This window comes from Alosa alosa, chromosome 12, assembly GCF_017589495.1.
Source record: "Alosa alosa isolate M-15738 ecotype Scorff River chromosome 12, AALO_Geno_1.1, whole genome shotgun sequence".
Lineage (NCBI taxonomy): Eukaryota > Metazoa > Chordata > Actinopteri > Clupeiformes > Clupeidae > Alosa > Alosa alosa.
In genome coordinates this window covers 16,625,501-16,639,390 of record NC_063200.1, presented here as the reverse complement: position 1 = coordinate 16,639,390, position 13,890 = coordinate 16,625,501, and the positions used below count along the sequence as shown (strand labels likewise).

Sequence of the window (13,890 nt, the reverse complement as noted above, 5' to 3'; positions counted from 1 at the left end):
ATGCAGCATACCTTAGTTACTAGACTCATGGAGTTTGCTACATTTACACACAAGTGTATTACACTATTGACATTTCAGTTGAAAATAAAAAAAACTGCCTTTTAATACGCACATACGTCATACACGTCATAGTGTATTTCGAACTGCCCCGATTTTCGTAGTGTAATTCGAACTCTGCAGATGTTTAAACATTTTGGAAATATGGCTAACACTGCCTGCCTTTCTTTAGTGGAAAATGTTTGTTTTCAGCAGTGCCGTCTACTCTAACTTTTGTGTGAGCAATCTATGAAGCACAGAACTACCTCAAGTGGGCAATCTATGAAGCACAGAATTATCTCAAGTGAGCAATCTGGTGGGCTTTAAGAGGTTTTGTAAAAAACAAAAAAATCCATAAAAAAACAGACCAAGAATATAAATTCCCAAGGTGTGGCTGATGTTTTGCATTGGCTGTAATAGCTGACAGCCAAGATGCACAAGAACAGACATATCAGCCTAATTTCATGTTAATGGTTAATGGCGCAGTTTATGATCCTATTCCCTACTACAATTCTTAATCTACTATAGTGAATTGATCCTCGCGGCCCTCCAGACAAGTGTTCATAGGCAATCTTAGCTCAGTAAAATTTTGGCTTAACTCTGCATCAATGTACATTCAGTAGACATGGTTATGTAATGTTGGCCGTAGTGTGTGTTGGATGCAGTGTATGTGTGTGTTGTGGTGCTCTGATGATGCATAGCTTCTGTAACAAAGTAATTCCTTGTAAGGATTAATAAAGTATCAATCAATCGATCAATCAATCAATCAATCAATCAAATGGGAAACAAAGTTGCTCGTACTGAGTCATAAAGAATCCCAGGCCAACATACACACAGCTTCAGCAGCCTGTTAGGGAAGGTGCAATCCAATTAACTATCCCTACCCAAAAAGGAACCACAGTGTGCATCTTCAACCGTTTTGAAAATATAGGAACACTGTTACTTAAAGCATTATCAGCACCTTGAATATCATATAATAAAATTGCTGTACCACATTCTGTAAGTCTGTTCTCTACAAAATGTGTTTTCCAACTTTTTGTTTGTCCTTAGAAAAGTGAGTCATCTATATTAGTGTAGTGGCCAACCTAAGCCATCAAATATCAGCACCAATAGGAAAGATATGATGCGGGATGGACAAACCCACACACACACACACAGACAGACAGACAAACACACACACACACACACACACACACACACACACTGGTCATCATTCCTCTGCTCAGTGTATTAGCATCTGGGTTGCTTAAACAATCTCTCTCTTTCTCTGTCTCTCTCACACACACACACACACACACACACACACACACACCTCATGCTGGCTCACACACACACACACACACACACCAGACAGACTCACTATAACACACACACACCCTCATGCTGGCTCACACATACACATACACACACACACACACACACACACACACCAGACAGACTCACTATAACACACACACACACACACACACACACACACACACACACACACACACACACGGTCACACACACGGTCACACACACGGTCACACACCTGCCCTGTTCAGCCAGTACTGTTCCCTCATCCTTCAGGCGCTTGCTCCTGGTGGCGCAGTCCTCCAAGAGGATCTCTCGTCTGCGCTTGATGGCGTGCAGCCAGTCCACACCCTCCACCTCCAGCTCATCCTTCTTCTCCTCCGCCTCCCGCTCAAACTGCTCCACTGTCGCCTTGGAAACCTTCTCCCCAACCTTCCGCTTCCAACCAAACGAAGCCATTTCTACAGATGGAGACAGATCAAGAATAATTTCCATCAACTGCTGCTATGACAAGTGAGCAAGTATTTAACACCATCATGCCTTTGCTAAACAATAAGTAAATGCTAAACAATAAGGATTTTTCTTTATGCAAATGCAAGTGCGTCTTCTCACAAACAAGGTACCACCTGCTCACACAAAACAAAATATAATTTTATTAGTGTTTCTTAGCTATTGATTTCATGAAGGTAGAACATATCCGTTTTCATTTCATACTGATTCATTAACCTGTAGTGCAATATTTGTCTTAAGCTTAGGTAGTCAGCCTACCTGCACTGCTCTCGCATAAATTAAATTATGATGTGCATGAACTTGGCAACATCCTTCCTACAGATGTCCAAAAAGCTCCGTGTCAAATAGCAAAATAACAAGCTATAGAACCACACTGCAGCCTACTGTGTAACGTTCGGACAGTACGGTAGATAGGTATGCACACCATGAATTCGCCTCTGCTTCAATGATATATTATTTTTCCTAACAAGTAGACTGACTGACTGGCTGGCTGGCTGGCCCTATGAGTAGCTAATGTTTACATTGCTGTTATATAGTTAAAAAGAAAACAAATGATAACGATTGTAACTTTGCCATTAATGGATATTGTATACACATAGAAACAATAGTAGCACCCTATTAGGATGCTTAAACACTTACTTAACTTATGCAGAGAGCAGTCCTGACAATGTTTTGACGTGAACAAGGACAGCTGGCGCCATCATTTACGACTGCTGCAAAATGAAACTACTTCCTGGTGATTTTCCTTTTTTCGGCTTTCATGATAAAAGTCTCCATCTGGTGCTTACTGCACTGATACTGCACAGGCCAATCGACGCATTCAAAGCTATAACGGCGCCAATTTAAACGTTACTGTTTTTGATCATACATTCGTGTAATGTTTTATTTGTATATTATATACCTTCATGCTCTTCATTACATTAAAAACTCAGTAGGCTGTCGGGCTGCACTGTTTGATTTTCCCAACTATGCAATTAAAATTAAACAAAATACTTTTTTAAATAAAAAATTAAAATTTTTAGCCTGAACATGACAAATAATAACCTAAATGATAATACATAAAATATAAAACCATTTCAAACTTTTTCACATGCAGTCCAATATTACATTTGAAAGCTATTTTATGAATCATCTGCAGAGGTCTCAGTTGATTTTTGTATTCCGCATAATTGCATGTATGGCCAGGATCATAGACCTGGCTTAAAGGTGCACGGTGAAATTATGTGGCGGTAGGCTGCACTAACACCACTGGTTGTTCGACATGAACAGCAGACCAAGTACCAAATCAGGAGGCTGAAAGACCAATGGGCTCAAAGACTCCGGGGACCCATCCTGTCCATTAAGAGGCCAAACCTTTAAAGGCATCTTATGCACGCTTTTTACCTTAATAAAACAGCTTGCAGCTTCTGATATGGTTTAGCCCACCCATCTACGGAGAACCACCACTTCACTCTCCCCCAACCTGAAGAATCATAACTGTATTGGATACCTTTAACTATTTACTCACTATTCTGTTATAGGCTATGGCAGACTCAGGGGAATCCTTATTTTTCTAGACTGATGATGACTGTAGTCAGGACAGTCTAAGCATAGCCATAAACCAACCTCTCCAACTGTATGTGCCCCGTCGCCAAGTGTTGCCTGCAGGGGTCGGTGTCTTCTCAGGCCTGCATTAATCAGTTCCTTGTGGTGAGGGCTGGTCTGAAGATGAATTGTGTTTACTCGTAATGAGATTAAGATGTAACAGTTGGAAAAAATATTGCAGTGAAAATCAGACCTGGTGCTGCACTCCCTGTTTATTGTCCAAATGTAGTTTGGGCCTCCAGGAACGGATAGATGGTGATCAGACATAGCAGAGGATAAATGAACTAATACCTATTGTTAAGCAGAAGAGCAGAAGAGCCTGATCAGCTGGAGACTTCGCTCACTGCCTTGCACAACTGACAGACTGAGAAAGTAATTTGTCCCCAGGGCCATTGAACTGTTCAATGCCTCACTTAAGGGAAGAGGAGAGATAGACTTCTCTGCATAGTCTGTCTGCCTCTTCACCCCCTCCATGTTTGGATACTGTCTGTCCACTAGCCACTTTTACCACTGTCTTTATGCCTCACTGTTGCGTGCTATATTAGCACATTAGCACATATGCATAACCCCCCCTCCATGCCACAGCCGAACTGAGGCCACACTTATACATTTTCTTAGTTAAATATATAGATATATAGACTTTACTTTACTTTATTTCTGCATTGTTGCACTGTTGGACTTACTCATTTGCACTATCACCATGACCACTATCACCATTGCACTACCACCATGACACTCACACAGAGCATCTTAGAGCACCTTACCATACCTTACAATGCACAGAGAATCACAGGCTCAGTCCCTGCCTCAGTCATTGCAAGCGCCTCTGATTGATTAATCACCACTATGTGGATACTGTATATTGTATTTAAGTGTTAGTATAATTTGTATTTTAGTATATTTAGCATATTCTTTATCTTCTACTGTCCTTATTGCTTAGTTGTGTTTTTATATTATATACTATACTCTTTCTGCTGTTAAAGAATGTGTTTGTATTGTCTGTACGCTGCTGAGACCTTGAATTTCCCCTGGGGATCAATAAAGTATCTATCTATCTATCTATCTCTATCTACCTAGACCTATCAGTCCTCTTCTCTGACACAATGACATGATAACCTAGAACTCTATCAGGGAACATACATAATTTATGTGAAACAACTGGGCTGCAGAGCCGCTCGGGCTTTTTCGTGAGTCATTGAATTATTTTTTTTTTAATGGACAGATGTGTGGATACGAACCGTAACGCTAGCCTGTCTGACCATGTCACACACTTGTGGAGTCGATGCTGAGGTTTCGGGGGTGTGTCTGTATCCACGGGCAGCATCCTTCGTGAAGACAAAAATGGCCCCATGAAACAAGCTGGAATATTCGCGCAGTGTGTGTGCGCTATGCCAATCTGAAGGATTTAATTTGGAAAAGCACCGACTTCACGGATGGAAGGTTGTATGACTGCCGTCTCTAATATTATTAATTTGAAGTATTTCTTTTGTCTTGCTATTGGCCGTTGCGTCTGTCGTGTAGTGGAATGCTGAATGTAAGCCCTGCACGTACGCATGATAGGATTTGTTTATCAACCAGCGGTGAATCCGTATTGTCAATAGTATTTATGGACAAGGTTTTTTTTCCGTTTCATCACATTCGATTGCAGGAAGACTTTCATATTCGACAACAACGCAAATTGTATTTTCCTTTAATGTCTATCAATTAACTAAAAGCGGCGATATTGAATTAAATTATTTGTAGGCTATATGCTGCAACATATGGCAACGAATAAGTGACACTATAACCAAATTCACTGTTTCCCTTTGTGGGTAGGTTAGGTTATTTCCTGCATAAGACAGCATTCGCCATTTGACGTCTCAGATGGCTTTTATGTCGAGATTCTCCCGGTCCAGGAGCAACTCTAGATCGCCGAGTCGGAAGGATGCGGAGAAAGGATCTCCCATGCTCACAGTCGGCGAGCTGGAGAGGCTGCTGTACACTGGGAAAACAGCCTGTAATCACGCCGATGAAGTATGGCCAAACCTCTATATAGGTGACCAGTAAGTAGCCTTCAGCAGATCAAACAATATAATTCCCTTTCGTTATCATTTAACGCTGTTGGCAATAGCTATGCCTAAACAATCCATTAACTTTGCATTGTACCTTAACCATACTGTAGTCTAACTATTTTGTATTTAATTATTTATTTATTAAATTTGTTTTTTAAATAACTGGTCTGGTGTGCAATGGCTAGTTTCAGACTAGAAAGGGATGACATGCTTCACTTGCTTGGATAAGAAACAAATGCATAAATGAAATTAACAATTGGTTTAAATTGTATTCCACTGTCTGCACTTCTGTTTGTGCAGTGGGTGTAATCATTACAATGAATGCCATATTACATTGTGGGGTGCCATGTTTGTTTGTTTTTTGCTGACTCGTTCAAAACAAGAGGACACTTCAAGATGGCATCACTGGCATTGTGTGGTGCGCAGATGGTCTGTTACGTTGGCCTACGTTGCTTTTGTGGTGTGCAGGGAGATCGCTGCAGATCGCCGGGAGCTGGCGAAGCTTGGCATTACCCACATCCTGAACTGTGCCCAGAGCAAGTGGAGAGTGGGCGCCGAGTACTACGCTGGCATGAATATCACCTACCAGGGCATCGAGGCTCACGACTCACCCACGTTTGACATGAGCGTAAACTTCTATCCCGCCTCGGAGTTCATCCACAAAGCACTCAGCAATGGAGGTGAGCAAAAGTTCTTATCTCATCTCAAAGGAGCCTCCAGCTCCTTTCTGTGTCTGGTTGGCCCTAGATGGGCACCCTCTCCCTCTGAGCTGGGAATCACTCTACATGCCAAACTGTGCAGAACATAATTTTGTAGATGATGTTACCAATGAATGCATGTATGATGATTGCATGCCTCTCCACCATTGCTGTTGTTGTTGTTGTTGTTGTTGTTGTTGTTGTTGTTGTTGTTGTTATGTTCTGTTTCTGTATCTTCTACGTCTTCAGTGTTGGATGTTTGGTGTGGTTTTATTGTTATTTATTGTTGTCTGTGCTTAATGTTCAATGTGAGTTCTCTTGAGTGCAAGACACATTCACCTTGGGGCAATAAAGGTTTCGTTCAATGCCTGTTGTTTTCGCAGGGAAAGTCCTTGTGCATTGTGCGGTTGGTGTCAGTAGATCAGCCACACTTGTGCTGGCTTACCTGATGATTCGGCAGAACATGACCCTGGTGGAGGCCATCAAGACGGTGAAGGACCATCGCGGTGTCATCCCCAACCGAGGCTTCCTGCGGCAGCTCAACGGCCTGGATGGGATCCTCCGCTCCAGTCGCAGTGGGCCATAAGCGTGTGCGGTGGGGTGGGGGCACAGTGGTAGAGCCCAAATCCTTGCCCGTAGATTTTAAGTTGTGTCTGGGGTAAAAGTAGAGATGCTTTTTATGAAAACAAACAAACAAAGAAAAAAATCGGTTCAGAGCCAGAGTCGTGGTTAGAGTCTTATGCATTGTGGTCAGTATAGATATGCCTTAATGTAAACGTCTCCTAGGGATGTATGTGCTCAATGCCTTATTCGGTCCTGTCCACTGCCATCTGGGATGGAACTACAGCACTCGCTGGGCCACCTGATAACTTCATGATGATTTTAATGCATATATTTTAAAGCATAGATTTTAAGGCATACAGAACATTCCATATTATGACTCATGGGAGGTGTCCATCATATCACAGGACAGGAGGAGATTGTGGTTACTGTTGGCTGAAGGGCAGTCATAAGTGCTTTTGATTGTCTTGAAATATTTGAATGCCAAACCAAAGTAGCATGCGGTGTGGCATTAGAACTGAATGTGCAATGCTTGATGATGCATCTGCCTGACCACCCTGCTACCCCCACACACACACACACACACACACACACAAAAAGAGAGAGGACAGGAAAAGCTTTAATTGCATTCACAGACTTTTTTAAGAGAACAGCTGCGCATATTGGCTTCAAGTCTGGATAATCCAGTTGCTCATGAATACTTTATTATCATATTCTCCAATGATATATTATTGATATGCATGAGTCCTTTATTTTTTAAAAGTGTATTGCCTTATTTTCTGTGTGTAAGCACTAAGCAGATTCTACTCTTCTTTACAATATGAAGTCCATGAAATATGGTATTAGTTCTTAATGGTATTTGCCTCCTTGATAAAACACATGCACGGTTTTAATTCATTAGCACCAAGTATCGAAGTATATCATGAAAGTACATTTTATTTTATTTGTGGGGCAAATCCATCAGGACTGACATTACTAATTGGTTTTAATTTGCAGAACATTACTCTACAGCAGCCATTGTAGAAATTATTGTAGATATTATTAAGTTCCGAGTTTTATGACTAGAGGGTCGTTCACACCAAGAACGATAACTGTAACGATAACAACATGAAGAACGATATCACTGGGGATATTGCGATTTTGAGAACGATACAAATCTGAGAGCCAATCAGAATCTATCACATTTTAGCCATCTCATTCATCGACACTGACATTGGTCATTGTGGACGCTTTTATCGTTATAGTTAAAATGATCTTTATAGTTATCGTTCCTGGTGTGAATGACCCTTAAGTATGCTTGGCCCTTGCTTGACGTGGAAGCAAAGTCACTGTTATAGTGGGCTGTTAGTGTTTTGTTTGCTATGAATAAGTTACTCATAGACTCTAGTAAGAGAACTGTGAAGGCTGCAAAACAATTTTGATAGCTGGATAATCGGTAACTATGAATGTTTTTTGTGGCTGATGTTACATACTGACTATACTATCTTTGAGACCAGGCACTGGGATATTTTTTAAAGTTCTTCCTGAGGGTAATAATTATGGTTGAGTATTCCATTTACTGTATCAGACTGATATAGGGAAATGAAAATATAGACATGTCATTGTTATTAATGACATTTCAATTGCACCTATTTGTTGGGGTGTCATGAAAGCCAGGACAGACTGAATGGATTAAACAGATAATTTCCACTCTCAGGTATTCTAAAGCTATTATAAACCATGTCCGCCTATTGATGGATTTGCCCTGTAGCATTTTAGTAGCAAACACACTTCAAGGTATTCGTTTTTAGAGAAACCCCTGACAGCTAGAACTTGTGCCAGTGCTGAGGGCACAGTTGAGAAAGGTCACCTCCACACTCCACCCTCAAGTTAAAATCCTATGACTACAATGAGTTGGATGCAAAGGTTTGAGTTGGAGTCCCAGGGACCATATTTGTTGTTAATACATGCTAGGCCTACAGATTGACTCATGGCATGTGGTCATGGGGATGGATATGTTCAAGACAACTTGGAGCTCAGGTAAATACAAGATCCAAGTTGGTTGTAAAGATTTGAACATCATCCACCAACAAGTTCAAGTCAGAAACTCAGGCACCCATATTGACCTCACTGACTCCTGGACATCAATACATTGTGATCAGTGCGTATTGATTTTGTATGCATTATAATGGAAATGCATACCTTTGCTACCTTTTTAAACATCTGTAAAAGAAGTTTTTGGTTCGGTACTTTTGAAGTATCGACACTCAAAAGCACTTTGGTTCCAGGTCAGCCGCTCCCGAATCTCTGAGTTCCAAATGGTCTTGAACACTGGCAGCTGGTAGTCTAAAAACACCACTGACACCTTTATGCCACATACAGTATCTCAAACCACTGTTTTGAACATATGTATCCAGCTTACAACTGCCAGCATACGTAGCTAATAATGTATTAGAGGGTTTTGATGTTTATACTGTAGGACAGCACAAGGGAATGGATCTCTATGTGCAGGACACTTCCTGTTGGGGTACACGGTACACTAGTAAACAGTCAAAGACATCAAGGAAAAGCTGTCCTTGTGATCTTTAAAGTGCAAGCAAACAACCCAAACAAGCATGACTCACTGCACCAGTGTTGCCCCCTCTTTCAGGGAGAGGGAGGCATGGAGATCAAAACTTTGTTATGCGCTCACAAATCAAAGAGCCGGGGGAGGGGTACTTATTGGAAGTGTAAAGACACTGCGTCTGAGACTGAGTTTTTTCATGGGCAGAGTGAGTGGGAAGGGAGGTCTGTGGGTCATCCACGAAGGGAATCCATTGAAGTGGCAAGCAATTTCACCTGCAATACGATTGTGTGGTGTAACCAGCAGCTTGCTGAAAGAATAGCAGTCAAGTGTGTCTTTACACTTACCACATTTGTTCACATGTTTATTTTTGTTTTTTCATTGCTACACAGTGTTGAATTATGATTAGACTGTAGCTGACAGAAACAAATAACATTTTAAAAGAAAAAATGCCTCAACATCTGTGGTATTAAAATTAAATGTTGTTCAGCATCACTATACATTAAATTCTTAGTGTTTTTGTTTCCACTTGAATTGTTTTTCACAGAAAGGCTATGTTTGTGAGGCTATGTTTAGCAGGCTCAACAAAAATGTAGCAAACTGTAGATAAGTATATTTAAGACTTGTGAACAGTGACAGTGCTGTCTGTGGAGTTTTCAGTGTTTCAAGTGTTATTTGTCAATCCTCACAATTTCTCATCTAGAAATGACAACCCATAATGTCCGACGAGTTCCTTAGGATTAGCAAAAATAGGTCTCTATGCAATGATCAATACAGTGGTTCGGTTTCCACGGTAATGAGTAGTATTCTGGAATTGCAGTAGCAACTAGCAAGAGTAATATTCCAGCTGCTGATTTCTAATTGTCTAGGAAATTAGTCCTCTGTCAATGTATTATTTAACCTACATCTGATCAAAGGTAGAAGTGAGAATCTAAACTGTCTAGGTGTACAGCATCCAGCCAGGCTGGCTAACCCCGGCCCAGATCTCTGTACCTGTCAGGACTCTTGTGGGTCAGTTCCAGGTCTGTTCTGGAATAAGACTCTGCCCGAGAATCTAGCCTACTGTAGTCTCTCTCCACCAGTGAACTGGGAGTCATTGTCATAGTATCCCCACTGTCCCAGTAAGTACATCGTATTTACTGTGTCAGGTGGCTTTGGTCCATGGTTTATTTAAAGCCAAAGTCAGTGTAATGGTTATAATGGTGGTATTTCTGGCTATCACAGTATTTAAATGTGACTATGCCTGAAGAGATAAAATATGTGTGTTTGAGGGGTGAGGTTGACCTTACAAAGAATGATGTTGGACTGAAAAATCTTTTTCATTTGGCATGAATAGTATTGAGAGACAGTTAAGGGATTTAGCCTTGAAATGGTTCATTATGTTTAGTGGTGGTGATACTTTTCCCAGATGAGGAATGCAAATGGGAAACTTAGTGTCTTGTAAAGTCTGTGTAAATTGGTGTTACTCCATTGTAGTAAATGTGTAAGTATTGTTGGACTGTAACATGTCTGTGCCTGTTTCTACACTTGTACTTTCCCATTTGGAACAAGACTTTCTATAGTGATACTTGAATTATTTTTGATGGTCATTATTTTTCTATCACTGGAACTGTCAGATGAAATAAAATTGATGGAATGACAATGCTTCTGCTCTATATATGTTTTTGTTATTGTTTGTTAGTTTATTTATTTGTTTGTTAATTGATTTGATTGGTTTAGTTGATCATTATGTTTAAAGCTCTATGCGTACATGTAAGCTGTTAAAGTCATATTGTATCTGTCTTTTATCTGAGTTTCAGGTTTTTTTGCTTTTTCAGAAATGCCAGTAGACCTGTGTCCTGATGCAAGCAGGCACCCTTTGGTGTCTTTTGGCAAAAAGAAAATAGGTAAGGTGGGTAGGCCCAAATATGGTAAAATGTAGAGAATAAAATAAATGCAGGGTAATATAGATCAAATGTTTAGTGTGAACCTACGGAGGATTAGTAGCTTGTGGAATGTCTGAAATGAGTTGAAATAATTAAATAGCCTATTTTGAGTTCATAGAAAGGCCTACATATGCAACCCAATTCAGAAGTGGGCATATAGATTTCAGTAATAAGGATAATTGAATGTTTAAGTAGCCCCCATTGACTAATTTAGTGTATTGTATGCCTAATCCTGTGAACATTTCCGATGCAACACCATTGCCAAATGCACATGGCAGCAGGTGAAAATGATACACAGAAACATTATTCAGAATAGTAGGTTTATATAGTTATAGATTGCATTAATATTTCTTAATTATGAAAACATGTAGGCCTAGCTTATAGCCTTCACTTGGCCTCTGTTTTACAGCTAACAAGAAACAGGTGTCTTCGAACACTAGGCCTAGGCTACTGTAGGAGGAAAGGCACCAGAGTGTTTTACAGTAGCAGAGGAGTTGGCCATCGCAAATAATAGTGGAAGGCCGATTATGGAGGGGGTTGAGGGAGGCATTCGGTCGGATTCTGGTGCTGTGGAAATGTGTAGCCTTTATGTGCAGGGTACAGTAGGCTAATATGACATTCAATTCAACAAGTTTGTTAAAATGGTGATTTTTATTTATTAGGCCTACTGTTAGGCTATTCTTGCTCAGATGTTCAGCATGTAGGCCTATGTCCGATTTATTTTCGGACATACAGTATTCTTGCATCACCGATTGAATACATGAATGTCCACGTATGGGCAGGGCATTGATATGAGACGTCGTCTTAGATCATCTGACAAAGATAACGAATTCCCTCGGCTGACAATCTGTATCTTCATAGAGAATATCGTCCGGGTAGGCTATATATATTTTCTGGCGGTCTCTAAAACCCCTCGCCCTGCGAAGAGAGTGCCTCACGATTTGCGCTCCAATGTCGTATGGATCATCCAGGTACGCCGACATGTCTCGGGAGAAATTGTTAGTGGAGGGGTGGTACTTATAAAGGGTGTGGTTAACAGAAACCTCGGGTTAACCAAGAACATAACCTGGTCGGAGCAGGTTTGAGATGCAGCGTAAATTGCCATGGCAGCATACCTCGGTTAAAACCTATCCACCTTTCGTAGTACGGGTTAATCGGGAAGTTACGCCACACGTGATCAAGTTACTCTCGAAGTTACCCAGATAAGCCAGACACCCCGCTTCGTAGTACAGGCCCCTGGAGAGCCCATCAAGTTTGGGGTGCCCAGAGGGACTGGGCGAATATAATGAAAACATTTTGTTGACCAATATTAGCTTTTGAGATGTCTAACTAGGGGTTTTTAGGGGTGCTGAATCTATCCCAGCCATTAGTTTTGAGTAAAAATTACTCCAAGTCCATAAAAAATCCATAACAAGTGGTTTTATTGAACAATTACAAAACAAAACTTTCTTAATCAGTTTAAAATTTAACAAACCTCATCCCTCAACTCCCCTGCACTTCCTCACTCCTGTTATCTTCTGGCTGGTTGATGTTCTGGCAAGAGTTACCATGACAGTTCCAACAAGCAGAAATACACTTGACTCCTTGCTTTTTACAGCAGCACCTGAGAGTGTCACAGACACCTGCACAGTTGCAGCTGACAAACTTCAGAAGGTAGTCTGGTGCAATGGGATCTGGTGTGACTGGTGCATAATCATAACCTGACCCTAGCCAGATGAATTTCGCTCCGCCTAGCTCCACTCATCCATCTGGAACCGATCCATTGAAGTGTTGCTTCAGAAGGCTGGGCCTAATCAAAAAATGCTTGCATATGATTGAATAAGCCACTTGTCCGTCATCTATTGACGTGCTACTTCAACCACTCACATCGAAGCCAACCCGTGAGGCTAATAACCATGGGCGGATTATGAAATTTCGGGGCCCAGATGTATTAAGGGGCCCCCACTTATTGTTGTATATGTGGGAGGGGGGGTTTGGGGGTCCTCCCCCAGAAAATGTTTAATTTGTTTGATGTGATTTCCTGTATTCTGGTGCATTTTGGGGATGGCCAATACTAAATTCAATCAGATTCATAGCCTACATCCTGATTTGTTGATATTGAGGCAATGATTCCATGCAAAGGTTTGGGCTTCAGGGCCCCCTGACCCCTTGGGCCCCTGGGCCTGGGCCCGGTAGGCCCGTGCAGTAATCCATCCCTGCTAATAACAGTCTCACAGTCGCTTCTACGCTATGTCACATCTATGAAACTCCCACCCTGCGTCCTGATTGGCTGAACCATAAAGTCGGTTGCAGAAATCACTCTCAATGGAAGAGGTCCCAGATGGATGTGAGTGAAGCTAGGCGGAGCTAAGCGGAACGAAATTCATCTGGCTAGGGTCAGGTTAGCATAATCATCCACACTCAAGGATATCTAGTGATGGATTTTGTAGCAGTAGCCAATCTCTGGTCTGGAGATATGCCCGCAGAGAGTGCTATGCTGCACCTCCTGTAGTCGGAGGTAGTTTCTAAGGCTTGACACTAGTTATGTTGTCCTCATGAGTTTTACATGTTGCTTACTGTCCACCCTCAACGTTGGACACTCTTTTCTCTCTCTATCTATCTCTCTCACACACACACACACACACATTTATGCACATTGACTCTCTCACAAACACATTCACAACCACACACCCACACATCTATGCACATTG

The 13,890-nt window shown here is 41.4% G+C and overlaps 2 protein-coding genes across 3 annotated transcripts in view; one reads left to right on the top strand and one right to left on the bottom strand.

Annotated features, from left to right (window-relative positions):
• The window catches only part of ttc33 (tetratricopeptide repeat domain 33), a 44,679-nt gene extending 42,119 nt beyond the window's left edge, over positions 1-2,560 (bottom strand). Inside the window, exons 1-2 of the mRNA XM_048258717.1 lie at positions 2,479-2,560; positions 1,568-1,790 (exon numbers count right to left, since the gene is read on the bottom strand). Of these exons, the coding sequence (XP_048114674.1) occupies positions 1,568-1,788 (221 nt within the window). The 5' untranslated portion in view covers positions 1,789-1,790; positions 2,479-2,560. The remainder of the gene's footprint in view (positions 1-1,567; positions 1,791-2,478) is intronic.
• Positions 2,561-4,674: 2,114 nt separating this feature from the next.
• On the top strand, positions 4,675-9,421 carry LOC125304438 (dual specificity protein phosphatase 26-like). 2 transcript variants are annotated; one of them, XM_048258719.1, is made up of 4 exons: positions 4,675-4,863; positions 5,244-5,465; positions 5,943-6,154; positions 6,556-9,421. In XM_048258719.1, the coding sequence occupies exons 2-4, from the start codon at positions 5,287-5,289 to the stop codon at positions 6,756-6,758; spliced, it is 594 nt and encodes a 197-aa protein (XP_048114676.1). In that variant the 5' UTR covers positions 4,675-4,863; positions 5,244-5,286; the 3' UTR covers positions 6,759-9,421. The 2 variants fall into 2 exon arrangements, with proteins under 2 accessions (XP_048114676.1, XP_048114675.1); XM_048258718.1 differs by having other exon boundaries at positions 4,683-4,863; positions 5,239-5,465.
• Positions 9,422-13,890: the final 4,469 nt, after the last annotated feature.

Excerpts from the sequence above, each read along its gene's own strand:
- LOC125304438 (XM_048258719.1), top strand. The coding sequence starts at position 5,287 with ATGGCTTTTATGTCGAGATTCTCCCGGTCCAGGAGCAACTCTAGATCG. Across the intron at positions 5,466-5,942 it reads AACCTCTATATAGGTGACCA|GGAGATCGCTGCAGATCGCC; the intron begins GTAAGTAGCCTT and ends TGTGGTGTGCAG. Across the intron at positions 6,155-6,555 it reads CAAAGCACTCAGCAATGGAG|GGAAAGTCCTTGTGCATTGT; the intron begins GTGAGCAAAAGT and ends TTGTTTTCGCAG.